This window comes from Eumetopias jubatus, unplaced genomic scaffold (genome assembly GCF_037043125.1).
Source record: "Eumetopias jubatus isolate StellerSeaLion01/CBP00866 unplaced genomic scaffold, mEumJub1_p1.0 scaffold_12, whole genome shotgun sequence".
Taxonomy (NCBI): domain Eukaryota; kingdom Metazoa; phylum Chordata; class Mammalia; order Carnivora; family Otariidae; genus Eumetopias; species Eumetopias jubatus.
In genome coordinates, this window is record NW_028274818.1 from 38,121,985 (window position 1) to 38,135,414 (window position 13,430).

Here is a 13,430-nt window from a genome sequence, read left to right on the forward strand (position 1 = left end):
AGACATGTTAGAAAGCAGTACACAATTTTACAAAGATAAAGTACTCAAAACCGTAAGTATAAGAAGCCCATACAAATAAATCAAGGTTTTAACTGTTTTTCTAATAGTTCAGAAATGGTACTTAAAGAAAGGGGGTGTGCATCTGGGTGGCTCAGTCAGTTGAGCATCTGACTCTTGATTTCAGCTCAGGTCATGATCTCAGGGTCATGGGATTGAGCCCTGCATCAGGCTCCGTGCTCAGCACAGAGTCTGCTTGTCCCTTTCCCTCTGCTCCTCCCCGGCTCACGTGCACGTGCACGCTCTCTAATAAATAAATACAATCTTAAAAAAAAAAGAAAGAAAAGAAGAAAGAAATGGTACTTTTGAGTGCCAAAGGAAAACACCAAAAGGTCTCTTAGGAAAATTGTTACAAATTTTTAAATGTGAGAATAGAATCATTTAAAAATATATATGATCCACATTTTTAGCAATGCAAATTCTGTTGCTGGATTTACTTAAGTTTTTATCAATTTTATTTCTCTGAGTTTTAAAGGATGCATCTAAATGGAAACAGAACTGAGTTCAAAGTATATCAAGTATGCATATCTCCTCTTAAGTTCAACATTATATTTTTATTGGATTTTATTTTGTAAACAATGAGAAACCAATGACAGTCATCACACTGGGGAGTGACACCATGAATGCTTTAACAGTATAACTTTGGCTGTAATACAAAGAATGGACAGTATAGTAGCAATTAGAAATGGGAAGATACTATAATAGAAGTTAGAGATTGAGAAGATATAATAGTCTAGGTCAGGGGAGAGCTTTATAAAAGTCCAGATTCCTAGGACCTACTCCTGGAGATTGCTGAGTCAGTACACTTAGAGCAAGTTTTTATAATTCTAGAGAAGAGCTAAACACGGATGACTGGTAGTGAGTTAGAGCATCGAAGGGAAGATACCCTTCACACTGACACCTTTAAAAGAGTATCAGGAACTCATAAAAATTACAAGCTGATGCTTCACTTTTATCACAAATGAGCGCTGACTCACCTGGATCAGGGTCATATTTTAGGTCCAATGGATGTACAACAGGGTAGTACTGCTTCTAAACACAATATAAATTAAAACAGATTTAATCACTTAATCCTTCATATAAACATTTCCTTCACCTAATGTAAGCAAATATACTATTAGCTGGTAGAACCATTTTTTTAAAGAAAATAAAAGGGGGGGGCGCAGGGGTAGCTCAGTCAGTTAAGTGTCTGTCTATGGCTCAGGTCGCCTCAGGTCGTGATCTCAGGGTCCTCAGATGGAGCCCCTTGTTGAGCGTTGAGCTCCCTGCTCAGCAGGGAGTCTGCTTCTCCCTCTCCCTCTGCCCCTCAACACCACCCATCAGTAGTGTGCTCTCTCTCTCAAATAATCTTTTTTTTTAAAGATTTTATTTATTTATTTGAGAGAGAGAGCACAAGAGGGAAGAGGGTCAGAAGGAGAAGCAGACTCCCTGCTGAGCAGGGAGCCCGATGTGGGACTCGATCCCGGGACTCCAGGATCATGATCTGAGCCAAAGGCGGTCGCTTAACCAACTGAGCCACCCAGGCGCCCTCAAATAAATAAAATCTTTAAAAAAAGAACAAAAAAAGAAAAAAGGAAAAATTGAAAGAAAGAAAGAAAAAAGATCCTGAAATCTGTAGGAAAGGAGGGGAAAAGATCAAACTAAGTCTGAATTATACCTTTTATAGCATTGCCACCTACTGCATACACTAAGAAATAGCACCATAAAAAAAGTTTAAAAAAAGCAAATAAGCAAATTAAAGCCAGAGAGATTGAATTTTGTGTTTAAAGTACAAGGTAGTCTCCAAGTTATGAATAGACTGTTTTTTCAAAAGTTCATTTTAAGACAATGTTTGGAACTCAGAACTCATATTTCCACAGAAGCTGTTTTAAAAAGTGGCCGCTACCATGTCAGCACACTGAAGCCTATACATCCTGTGATAGGCTGGGACTATGAGAGCAGATCTCACTGCAGCGAGCACATACACTAAAACTGAAACAATACAGAGAAGGTTAGCATGGCCCCTGTGCAAGGCTGACATGGAGTAAGACCTATGATTCGGCAAAAAGAGTAAAATGTTCTTCCTTACTCCTGCCCAAAGCCAGCAGGAGCCAAAAATGTTTTCTAATAAGAGCTGCCTTTAGTATCCTCACCCCATCCATCCATTTTGCATCCATTTTAAACTTCCACAGCAGTACCCACCTAGGCCTGCCAACTTTCTTTCTTTTATGCAATACCGATTACCAATTAGACTTTTCCCAGGAAAGAAGGGGGTAGTAATAGGGAGAGAGAAAATAAATACATTTTGAACGTTTTTCCTGGGGAAACTTTAAAAAGCAAGGTTGGGAGGGGGGAGATAGAGTAGGGTATTTTTTTGAGAATGCTTTGGAAGAAAAAAAAATAAAAATTCTGCTTATATTTTTTTCTCATAGAACAATGTCTTCACTGTCCAAAACAATTCCTGACAGGGGCGCCTGGGTGGCTCAGTCATTAGGCGTCTGCCTTTGGCTCAGGTCATGATCCCAGTGTCCTGGGATCCAGCCCCGCATCGGGCTCCCTGCTGGGCGGGGAGCCTGCTTCTCCCTCTCCCACTCCCCCTGCTTGTGCTCCTTCTCTCACTTTGTCTCTGTCAAATAAATAAATAAAATCTTTAAAAAAAAAATTCCTGACAAAAAGCAACTGGAAGATTTAAATGTGAAAGTATGCTAATTTCAAAAATTAATGACAAACAGTATAACATAATTTAAAGCAACATGTGTTTCTAGTTCCAGAGGCAGTGCCATTCCGAGCAAACCTACTCCCACCCCATCATGACTTCTAGAGAAAAACAAATTATACACAATTCATAAAGCAAATTTGGTATCATGAACAGGTATTCAGCTGTCATCATCAATTTAAGCTAAAGGGGTCTTCCAAAATATATAAACATATACAAATAATGTGCCAAACACAAATGACACAAAAGAAAAGATCTAAAAGATAAATTTATTGAGGCTTGTGGGTGGCTCAGTTAAGCAACAGACTCTTGATTTTGGCTCAGATCATGATCTCAGAGGTCGTGAGATGGAGCCCCAAGTCAGGTTCCACGCTTAACAGGGAGTCTACTTGAAGATTCTCTCCCTCTGCACCCCCTCAAATAAATAAAATCTTAAAAAAAAAAAAAAAAAGATAAATTTATTTTTCCTTCTTGGTCTCAGAATTGTAAAGTTAGTCTTCCTTCCTCAAATTCTATTTTAAAATCAGCTGTGTTGGGCGCCTGGGTGGCTCAGCTGGTTAAGCGACTGCCTTCGGCTCAGGTCATGATCCTGGAGCTTTGGGATCGAGTCCCACATGGGGCTCCCGGCTCAGTGGGGAGCCTGCTTCTCCCTCTGACCCTCTCCCCTCTCATGCCGTTTCTCTCTCTCTCTCTCTCTCTCTCTCTCTCTCTCAAATAAATAAATAAATAAAATCAGCTGTGTTTGGGGCACCTGGGTGGCTCAGTCGTTAAGCGTCTGCCTTCGGCTCAGGTCATGGTCCCAGAGTCCTGGGATCAAGCCCTGCATCAGGGTCCCTGCTCAGCGGGAAGCCTGCTTCTCCATCTCCCACTCCCCCTGCTTGTGTTCCCTCTCTCGCTGTGTCTCTCTGTCAAGTAAATAAATGAAAATCTTAAAAAAAAAAAAATCAGCTGTGTTCAAAATCTAGTATAACTTAGAACAGGAAAAAATCTTACAAGAGATCAACAGTAGTAATTGAGGAAGAAAAGACAAAGAAAACAAAATGTCATCTGTGTCCACATAGATATCATCTCATACTTTAATTTTTTTAATTGTAGTAAAATAGACATAACACAAAATTTATTATCTCAAAGATAAATCATCTTACCAGAATTTCTTGTTTTGCTTTTATGGTTTTGATGACACATTCAAGGATCTTTCTGGGATACTGCTTACGTTTTGTGGCTATATCTACTATGATTTCATCAAACTGATCTTCAAGTACTTTAATATCAGAATCTATTACAAGAGAAAAACAATATAAAAAATTTCTTAAAACACATTGCTTATATTCTATATAGAAATATAACAAGCTAAATTTAGAAAATACAAAATAATTAAGAAAAACAAATATGGCAAGTTATTGGATGCCCCCACTTTGGGATTAATTCATTTATTTACTCATTGAAAAATCAATTACTGAGCACCTATGGGAAGCCAGGCCAAAATCAGAAAAATACAAAGATGAATATAACATGATCCCTGCTAAGAGCCCGCAGTTCCCTGGAAGAAACATAACTGCAAGACAACTGATAAATGCAATTGAGGTATGAACAAAATGCTATTCGGACACAGAACGGAACCCTAACTCTGCCTAGGGAATTTAAGACTTTATTTTTTTTTTTAAGATTTTATTTATTTATTTGACAGAGAGAGACACAGCGAGAGAGGGAACACAAGTGAGGGAGAGGGAGAAGCAGGCTTCCCGCCGAGCAGGGAGCCCGATGTGGGGCTCGATCCCAGGACCCCAGGATCATGACCTGAGCCGAAGGCAGACGCTTAACGACTGAGCCACCCAGGCACCCCGGGAATTTAAGACTTTAAACAGAAAACAGCATGTGAGCTAATAAGCCTTGAAATATAAATGTAAATCCATTGGATTAAAAAAAGGTGGGACAAAAAATAACAGGGAGAAGCATTTTAGGCAGAGGAAACTGTATTTGCAAGATCATAGAGGTTTTGGGAAACTTTGTTCTAAAACTAAAAGTTCTACATGGCTGCAGGATAAAGTGTAAGGAAAGGACGATAAAATATAAAAGAACTAGACTGTAAAGGGCATTTAATGTCAGAGTTTCCAACATGATTTGACTTCATTACGTGCTGCACCAAAGCTGTGACAGTAGCAGAGTGGAAAAGCTAAATCTGAAAGAGACACAACTGGAATAGTAGGAAAAAGTAAGGACATGGTAACTTTATAATTTATTTAACTAAAACTATTTATCTCTTGCTTTCCTGTTTTAAAATAGTGAATCTCAAACTTCAGCAGAATAATTACATGGGGAACTTGTCAGAAGTGCAGAAATTTTGATGCAACAGAAGCCTCTGGAATGGGGCCCCAAAATTAAGCACCGTAGATGAAATGAATGCAGGTGGTACATCAACCTTATTTTGAAAATCATCTTTAAGAATAAGTAGTGGGTGCCTGGGTGGCTCAGTTGGTTAAGTGACTGCCTTCGGCTCAGGTCATGATCCCGGCGTGCTAGGATCGAGTCCCACATCAGGCTCCCGGCTCAGTGGGGAGCCTGCTTCTCCCTCTGACCTTCTCCCCTCTCATGCTGTTTCTCTCTCTCTCTCTCTCTCAAATAAATAAATAAAATCTTAAAAAAAAAAAAAAAGAATAAGTAGTTAAAAATACTAAAGAATGGGGTGCCTGGGTGGCTTAGTTGATTAAGGGTCTGACTCTCAATTTCGGCTCAGGTCATGATCTCAGGGTCTTGGGATCCAGCCCAGAGTGGCTCCGTGCTCAGGGGGGAGTCTAATTGAGGATTCTCACCTTCTCCCTCTGCCCCACCATTGCTCATGTGCACACACGAACCCTCTCTCTCAAATAAATAAATCTTTAAAAAAAAAAATACTAAAGAGCTAGGTCATTGGCTTAGCTGGTCTCACATCACACCTGTTCTGCTATGTCACAGTCTATGCTAGAAATATATTTTATTAAGTAGAAGCTTCATTAAGAAGTCTGAAACAGTGATGTTTATTTTCGGAAACTTTCAAACATTGCTGACATATATCAGCATACACACACACACACACACACACACACACACACACACACACACACACACACATTGGGTAAAGATTAATGAAGTACATCAGGTATCTCTCATTCATGTAACAAATATTAAGTCCAACTAAATTCTTTTGAGAGTATTATGAGAAAAACAGTCACTGCTTACTTTGAACACTCATTTAGATGAGCAGCCCTTCCTAAATTTTAATTTATCCATATAAAAAGTTCAATCATTAGCCTGAAATAATGTACTATTTTACAGTTTAAAAAGTCTCCCAGCTAAATCTTCTATGGAGCAGGAAAATGGTTTTTCAGCGCCACCTAATGATAAAGCTACAAAACTGAAATGTATAAACAATTTGAGCAGGGAAGATTTTGTCACCAATTTAACAAGTATTTACTGTGTCCCTACTATATGCCAAGCTAAGTGTTGAAAAACAAATATAGCCCCTGCTCTCAAGGAACTTACACCTTAATTCTTAAATGTACCTGGTCAAGCCTGAAATCAAGTCCTTTCAGGATAGTTACGGAAGAAGGGAGAAAGTTGTTTTCACTTATCTATTCATTCATTTTTTTTCCTTTTACTTGTTCACTCATTTTCACAATGATCCCAGTGAACAAAACAGACAAAAAACCTCTGCCCTTGCAAAGCTTACTTATTGCTTCTATGTATTAGATCAGAGACAAACACTTTTAATCCTACCTGCTGAACCTTTTTCTCTCCTTTCCTACCATCTTAGGGCAAGTCTTCACCATCTTTTACTGTACTATTTCAATAACTTCCCTAAGATCAGCCTGCCTTGAATTTCACCCCTCTCTAATCCACCCCTACACAGCCAGCAGTTGGTGTTCTAAAACACAAAGCTTTTCGTGTAAATTCTATTTTAAAAATCTCCACTGGTTCCCCATTGCCTACAGGATAAAGTACAAATTCCTTAAGCAAACCCTCAAGGTTCTTTGTGATCTGGCCCCAACTTATCTCTCTGGCCACACCTGCCATTTTAGTTTTCCCAATTCATTTTTGACATTTTCCAAACATACCACTCCATTGTGCCTTTGTACGTGCTGTTCTCTCTGCTTCAAATATCCTTCCTCCTTTTTATCTAGCATGCTGTCATTCATTAAATGCATTTAACAACAATCTACTCTGTTGGGTCTTATCCCCCTTCCTAAACAGTACAGTAATTCCTTGTCCATTTCCTTCCATTAACAATGAGTTCCTAAATAGTAAGACCATGTGTTTTCACCTACATCCTAGAATTTGGTATGGTGCTTGGCATTATCAAGTGCCCATGAAAGAAGGTAAAATTGTAGTATTCTCAACTATTTCCCCTCACGATTATAAGGAGGAAAAGGGAAAAAGAATAACCACACTCTACCCAGGCTGCCAACCTATTAGAAAATATATATCTTAATCTATAAATTGATGAATCATATTGGTAAAGGCAGCCTGGAGCAAACAATAAAACAACTCCAAAGTGACTTCAGAGAACAAGAGTCAAATACACAGGAAAGCCTGTATAGTTTAAAAATACTTTAGGTGATTGTGATACACTCCCTCTCCCCTACTAATTGGCAATCACTCTGATAAAATTTGGGAAATCTAATGTTATTCCTTTTACCATCTCAATATATAAACCAGAAAGTAAATTTTGGTGACTTTGAAGAGATAACTATAATAATCCCAAGGATTAGACAGTGAAGTTTTCTGGGCAAAGTATTATCTTAATGTTGAGAAGAAAAATTATAACCACAGAGGGTGGATAGAATGAGCTTGGAATCAGCTCAAGGGTATAACTGGATAACAAGTAATATCAAGCAATGATACCAAGTTATGCTGGTCAGACTCTGTAATATCACCATGGGGAAAGACAAGACACTCTGACCCTCTTGTCAGGGTAGCCCTTCTCCTAGACTTTGCTGGAGAATTCTGACTCTCTTCTCACACAGATCTTTCCTTTTCTACTAAATTTTTTCCTTCTTACACTGACCACTGACCATTTCCTTTCCATTAAAACTTTGATTTTTTTTTTAGATATGTCAACACCATTAGTTAGGGTACAATCAAGTCTGCTTTGAAGAAGTATTCTGGGGTGCCTTGGGGGCTCAATTGGTTAAGCACCTGCCTTCAGGTCAAGTCATGATTCCTGGGTCATGGGATCGAGCCCCTCATCAGGCTCCCTGCTCAGCAGGGAGTCTCCTTCTCCCTTTCCCTTTGCAGCTCCCCCTGCTTGTGCTCTCTCACGGTCACTCTCTCTGTCAAATAAATTAATTAATTAAATCTTAAAAGAAAAAAGGAAGTATTCTGTCTGTAAAGTATTCTATACCCTTGAGCTGATTCCAAGCTCATTCTATCCATCCTCTGTGGTTATAATTTTTCTTCTCAACATTAAGATAATACTTTGCCCAGAAAACTTCATTGTCTAATCCTTGGAATTATTATAGTTATCTCTTCAAAGTCACCAAAATTTACTTTCTGGTTTATATATTGAGATGGTAAAAGGAATAACATTAGATTTCCCAAATTTTATTTACCTCATCCTTTACATGGTTGGTACTCTTATAATTTAACTTCATACTTCTAAGGGTCCTTCGCTACTATAAGGATCATTTGTAAAATACAACTTGATTTATAAGGTAATACTCACAGAAATTCTCTGGGCCTGTTTCTTCATCTGTAGATAGTTGTACAGTATTTTCCAGTAAACTACTAACAAGGGTACTTTCAAAGGCTAATCAGGTGAAAATCTTGTTGAGAATGCCAGATAGCATATATGAAAAACTCAAGGTACCTATTGTGTACTTTGCCTTAGTAGTCTTCTAGATGTTTCCCTTTTCCCCCCAGTGAAGGAAAATTTTTAAAAGAAGGGACACTGAGGGGCGCCTGGGTGGCTGTCCTGGGACTGAGCCCTGCATGGGGCTCCCTGCTCAATGGGGAGCCTGCTTCTCCCTCTCCCTCTGCGCCCCCCACTCCACTGGTGCTATCTCTCACTCTGCTATCTCTCTCTCAAATAAATAAATAAATAAATAAATAAATCTTTAAAAAAAAAAAAAAGACTGAAAATGGGGATTAAAAATTAGCATTCGAGATAAAATTAGCTACAAAAATAACTCAGAAATTAATGACAGAAGGAAAGTTAAATCACATACCCATAAAACTATCTGAAGCTTCCTGCCATGCTTGCCCATTAATGCTGACATTCTCTTGCACAGCTGATTCAAAAGTCTGAAATAAATTCACAATACTCAAGTCACTAAAAATAACTTTAAATATTGAACTAAAACATTTTGGCAAAATAAGAATTTCAGATTTGTAATACAGAATATCAAGAAAAATAGACTAGCTTTATTCTTTTCAATGAAGATTCCATTTCAATCATTGATTCTACCTACATTTTAGCTCTGATAATAACCATTACACTACATCTAAGAAAATTTGATGCAAATTTATATACTCCTTAAATGAAGAAAAAATACAAGCTAACAAAGTTGAGCTCAGCTGAGTCTCAAGGGTACAAGTACTACATAATGCTGCTGAACAAGCATCAGTGTTAACAAGGAAAAAATGCTTAAAACAAAGTAAAATTAATTTCTACTTCATAAAGGACTGTATTTTTTTAGAGATGTACACTGAGGTATATAGAAATCAAATGACATGAGATCTGAAGTTTGCTTTAAAATAGGAAGTGTAAAGGGACGCCTGGCTAGGTTAGTCAGTAGAGCACGTGACTCTTAATCTCAGGGTTATGAGTTCAAGCTCCACCTTAGGCATGGAACCTACCTAAAAAATAAATAAAATAGGAAGTGTAACAAATTTCTGTTAACTGTTAAATTTGGTGATGGATAGGGGCGCCTGGGTGGCTCAGTCGTTAAGCATCTGCCTTAGGCTCAGGTCATGATCCCCGGGTCCTGGGATCAGGTCCTGGGATCGAGCCCTGCATCGGGCTCCCTGCTGGGCGGGGAGCCTGCTTCTCCCTCTCCCACTCCCCCTGCTTGTGTTCCCTCTCTTGCTGTGTCTGTCAAATAAATAAATAAAATCTTTAAAAAAAAAAAATTCTGGTGATGGATATACAGGTGTCCAGTGTATTAGTCTGTTTTCTGTAAGATTAAAAATGTTTATACTACATTAAAAAATAAGGGACTAAAGGAATTTGGTAGTGCCATTAAAATTTTAAATGCACATTCCCTATTACCTAACAATTTCACTTCTAGCAATGTATCCTAAAAAACTATTCTCATAAAAACATAAAAAGGATGTACTAGTAATGTTTGTTAAAGCACTATCTGAAATTATAAAATACTGAGGGGAAAATAAAATCTAAATTCAAATTCAGAAAATGGTTAAATATACTATATCCATATCATGCAATACTAAAAAAGAATAAAGTATATCTCTACCTAACATTGACAAATAATAGTCGAAGATAGATTTGGTAGGAAAAAAAAAAAAGCTAAATTGCTAAATACATCATCCTAACACTATTAAGGTAAAAAACAAACAAAAATCTAAAACAGAGAGATGTAAAGCCATAAAAAAAGGTATAGAAGGATTACACCCTCCATGGGCCCTCCAAAATAGTAAGTTATTTCCAGGAAGGAAGAGGGATGGGGGAGAGGAATTCAGACTTTTGCTTTATGCTGTTTTTTACAATGAGAATGTATTTTACACACTTTGTAGGAGTAAAAATAAGCATAAATCAAATAGTGACTGATAATTATGAGTTAACGTACACACTCTATACTTTAAAGATTTTATAAAATAAAATCCTTACTTTATATATGGGCATTCAAGGATTATCTCAGAATACAAACTGTAATATTTATTGCACAATCATATCATTGCGATTTTTTTTTAGAATACCCATTACAATATTACGTGGTTTTAGATAAAGAGATATGTCAACATAATTAAAGCCTCTGCCTTTTATCTGCTTTTAATATAAAACACAAGTGAATTCCTTTGTAGTTTAAGTCTTCAAACTTTTACCTTCTAATTCACTTTATCATCCATTAAATAAGGTCTAATAGGTTAAGGCAAGCTCCTCTTTTTCTGTAAAGTAAATGTTCTAAATAGGTTAGCACTTCTTAGAAAGGGGCAAATTCTAAGATCATTATGCAACAAACAGTCTTCTCCCAAAAACTACTAAAAATGTCCTGAGGTATGTCTCTATTCTTCCCTTCCTTGCAAGAAGGTAGTAACAGTATTACTGTATACAAAACTGGAACACAGACTCACAATCCAGGTGCTGTTTTTTTATTCTTCTTCCATTTGATGTTTATTTTTGTTCGCACTGTGGTCATTTGAACTCACAAGTGTGCCGCATTATGAACTTTTAAACTTATTTTCTACAGATAGATTGTATGCTTCCTTCAGGCAGGTACCAATCCCTCAATGTTGTGTCTTTCCTCAAAAAACTAGCTTCTTCAGGGCTTTGCAAAATATGTGAGAAAGGAAGGGGAAATGTTATGAGGGCCAGTGAAGTTATTAATCAAGACAGCTTCCTTATCTACTTTAGAGTTGGAGGGAAAATGTTTTCACGACTTTACATGAAGTTCTAAAACAGGCAAAAGGAAAAGACCAAAGACTTAGTGTGGTGACTGGCTGACTTCCAGGATTACCCCTTCCTGGAGAATTCCTCCTAGAGTCAGTCTGCACTGTCCACTTTGGGGTTATTGAGGCCTTAAAATGTGGCTAGCCCTAAAGGAGATGAACTCTAAATTTACGCCACCAGATTTGAAAAGCTTAGTAGGAACAAAAGAATAGAAAAGATCTCCTTCGTTTCCTTTCTATTATTACAAGATAAAACGGTATCTTGGATAGAGCAGGTTAAATAAAACATAATATTAAAATTAATTTCACCTATTTTTTCTTCCTTTAATTTCAAGTTACATAAATAGCTCGCCTTGTATTTTTCTACTGGAAGGCGCTGGTCTAAGCGATTAATACCCAGCTGACACTAGCATCTATTTCGACCCCTCGCGTTTCTCCGGCTTCTTCTACCGGAGCAGGCAGCACCGTTAACTTTGCGAAGCCTGTCGAAGGCTCTTTCTGAGCCTCGAGAAGGGTACAGGGTAAGGGGGTGATAAGAGATAGCTACCGGGCCCGTACCCACTGCACATCTCGCAGCGCAGGCTGCCGAATCTCCTCTGGCAGCGCGTCCCCGAGCTTTTCCACAAAGCGGCCGCACAGTTCTAGCATTTCCGTCACCGCCCGCTTCGAGGTGCAGCGCACCCGGAAGTCCTCTCGGGAGGTGGCGGCGACCGAGGCCCTGTCGTCCGCCCCGGCCACTCTCTCCGCGTCCCGCGGAGGGGAAGGGACCACCAACACAGGAGCCCCCGCCATTTTCCCCGTTTGAACTGCGGGCGGGAACGCTGGGAGCGGAAGGGCGGTCTCTCACTGGGGGAAGAAGCACGCGTCCGGCCGGAAACTCAACCCGTGCAGCGGCAGCGTTCCGGCTGAGGCTCGGCGGAAGAGTGGAGGGCCGTGGTTGCTGTGGCGATGGGGGCGGTGGACGTAGGGTTGGTGGACTGTCACTGCCACCTCTCGGCCCCGGACTTTGACAGCGTATGTATGGGCGAGGCCCGGCCCGTGGGAGCGGGGAGGCCCCCCCGTCCTTTCCCTTCAGGTTATTTTTGTTCTCCTCCCTTAGGACCAAGCCTCAAATCCTCCCAGGCTCCTGTTTGTGGCCCTGAGTGACTTGCCCCTGGCTCTATTTAACTTCAGTCGTTCTGATTTTTCTTTCTGACCCTGAATAGCGTTAAGCTCTTTATCTACGTGGCTTTTATTTGTCCTTCCCGTTTACGAAAGGGCTTCCCCCTTACTTTGCCTTGGCCCGGCTGTTTACCCCACCGGCCTCGGCCTCGCGGCTCCTGGCCTGACCGAGCATCCACTTTGCTCAGGAAAAGTGTGCTTTCGGCACTTTCCGGCGCGCGGTGTGCCCCTGTTCTATTGGGGGAGAGAAGCAAACAGAAAACAGAACACACACAAAATCCGAGTTACAAAGTGTTTTACCCGCTACATTGGAAACCAGAGGCTGATAAATGAGAAGGAAGAACAGAGTCTCTTAAGGGGGAAAACCTCTCAAGAGGTGACACTTCAGTTGGAACTGGAAAGGCAAAGAGCCAGCCAAGCAAGGAGGTGGGTGTACGGTGGTGTAGAAAGCAAGCAGGTCGCAGGCTCCAGACTGGATAGAATATGACGCGTTCAAGCTACAAAAAGGCTAGGCGGAGGGTGATGAGCTAGAGAGAGCCATTGGAATAAGACTAGAGGGTTGCAGGGGCTAGGTGAGGTAGGTCAGTAAGGACAATGTGGATCCAGTAAAGGTGTTTGGTTTTTTTGGTTTTTTATGGGAGAGTGACAAGATCTGATTTCCATTTTTAAAAACCGTTTTGCTGATGGAAAGCAAGTGTGGAAGTTAGAAAACCAGTTTGAAGGCTTTTGCTGTATGTAGACAGCAGATAATGATGGTTGCAAGGGAGTTTGAGAAAAGCAGGTGGATTCAGTGTGTGTTTTAGAGCCAGAATCCATGGTACATGCTGAGGAACTGGATGTGGAGAGGGAGAGAAGGAGAGGACATGAGGATGCTGTAGGGAGGATGGTGGTGCTGTTTACTGAGAGGAGGGAAGAC

The 13,430-nt window shown here is 39.8% G+C and overlaps 2 protein-coding genes and 1 pseudogene across 8 annotated transcripts in view; 2 read left to right on the plus strand and 1 right to left on the minus strand.

Annotated features, from left to right (window-relative positions):
• The window catches only part of NSL1 (NSL1 component of MIS12 kinetochore complex), a 33,784-nt gene extending 21,614 nt beyond the window's left edge, over positions 1-12,170 (minus strand). Inside the window, exons 1-4 of the mRNA XM_028125749.2 lie at positions 11,912-12,170; positions 8,953-9,028; positions 3,898-4,028; positions 1,035-1,089 (exon numbers count right to left, since the gene is read on the minus strand). Of these exons, the coding sequence (XP_027981550.1) occupies positions 1,035-1,089; positions 3,898-4,028; positions 8,953-9,028; positions 11,912-12,145 (496 nt within the window). The 5' untranslated portion in view covers positions 12,146-12,170. The remainder of the gene's footprint in view (positions 1-1,034; positions 1,090-3,897; positions 4,029-8,952; positions 9,029-11,911) is intronic.
• LOC114225971 (U6 spliceosomal RNA) lies at positions 1,998-2,095 on the plus strand (annotated as a pseudogene).
• TATDN3 (TatD DNase domain containing 3) overlaps positions 12,062-13,430 on the plus strand; it is a 30,751-nt gene continuing 29,382 nt past the window's right edge. For all 7 annotated transcript variants that reach the window (XR_003612636.2, XR_003612638.2, XM_028125755.2 and 4 more), the window contains exon 1: positions 12,062-12,367. Coding sequence is in view for 5 of the 7 variants with exons in the window: in XM_028125755.2 (XP_027981556.1) it covers positions 12,302-12,367 (66 nt within the window). In the remaining 2 variants the exon portion in view is untranslated. The remainder of the gene's footprint in view (positions 12,368-13,430) is intronic.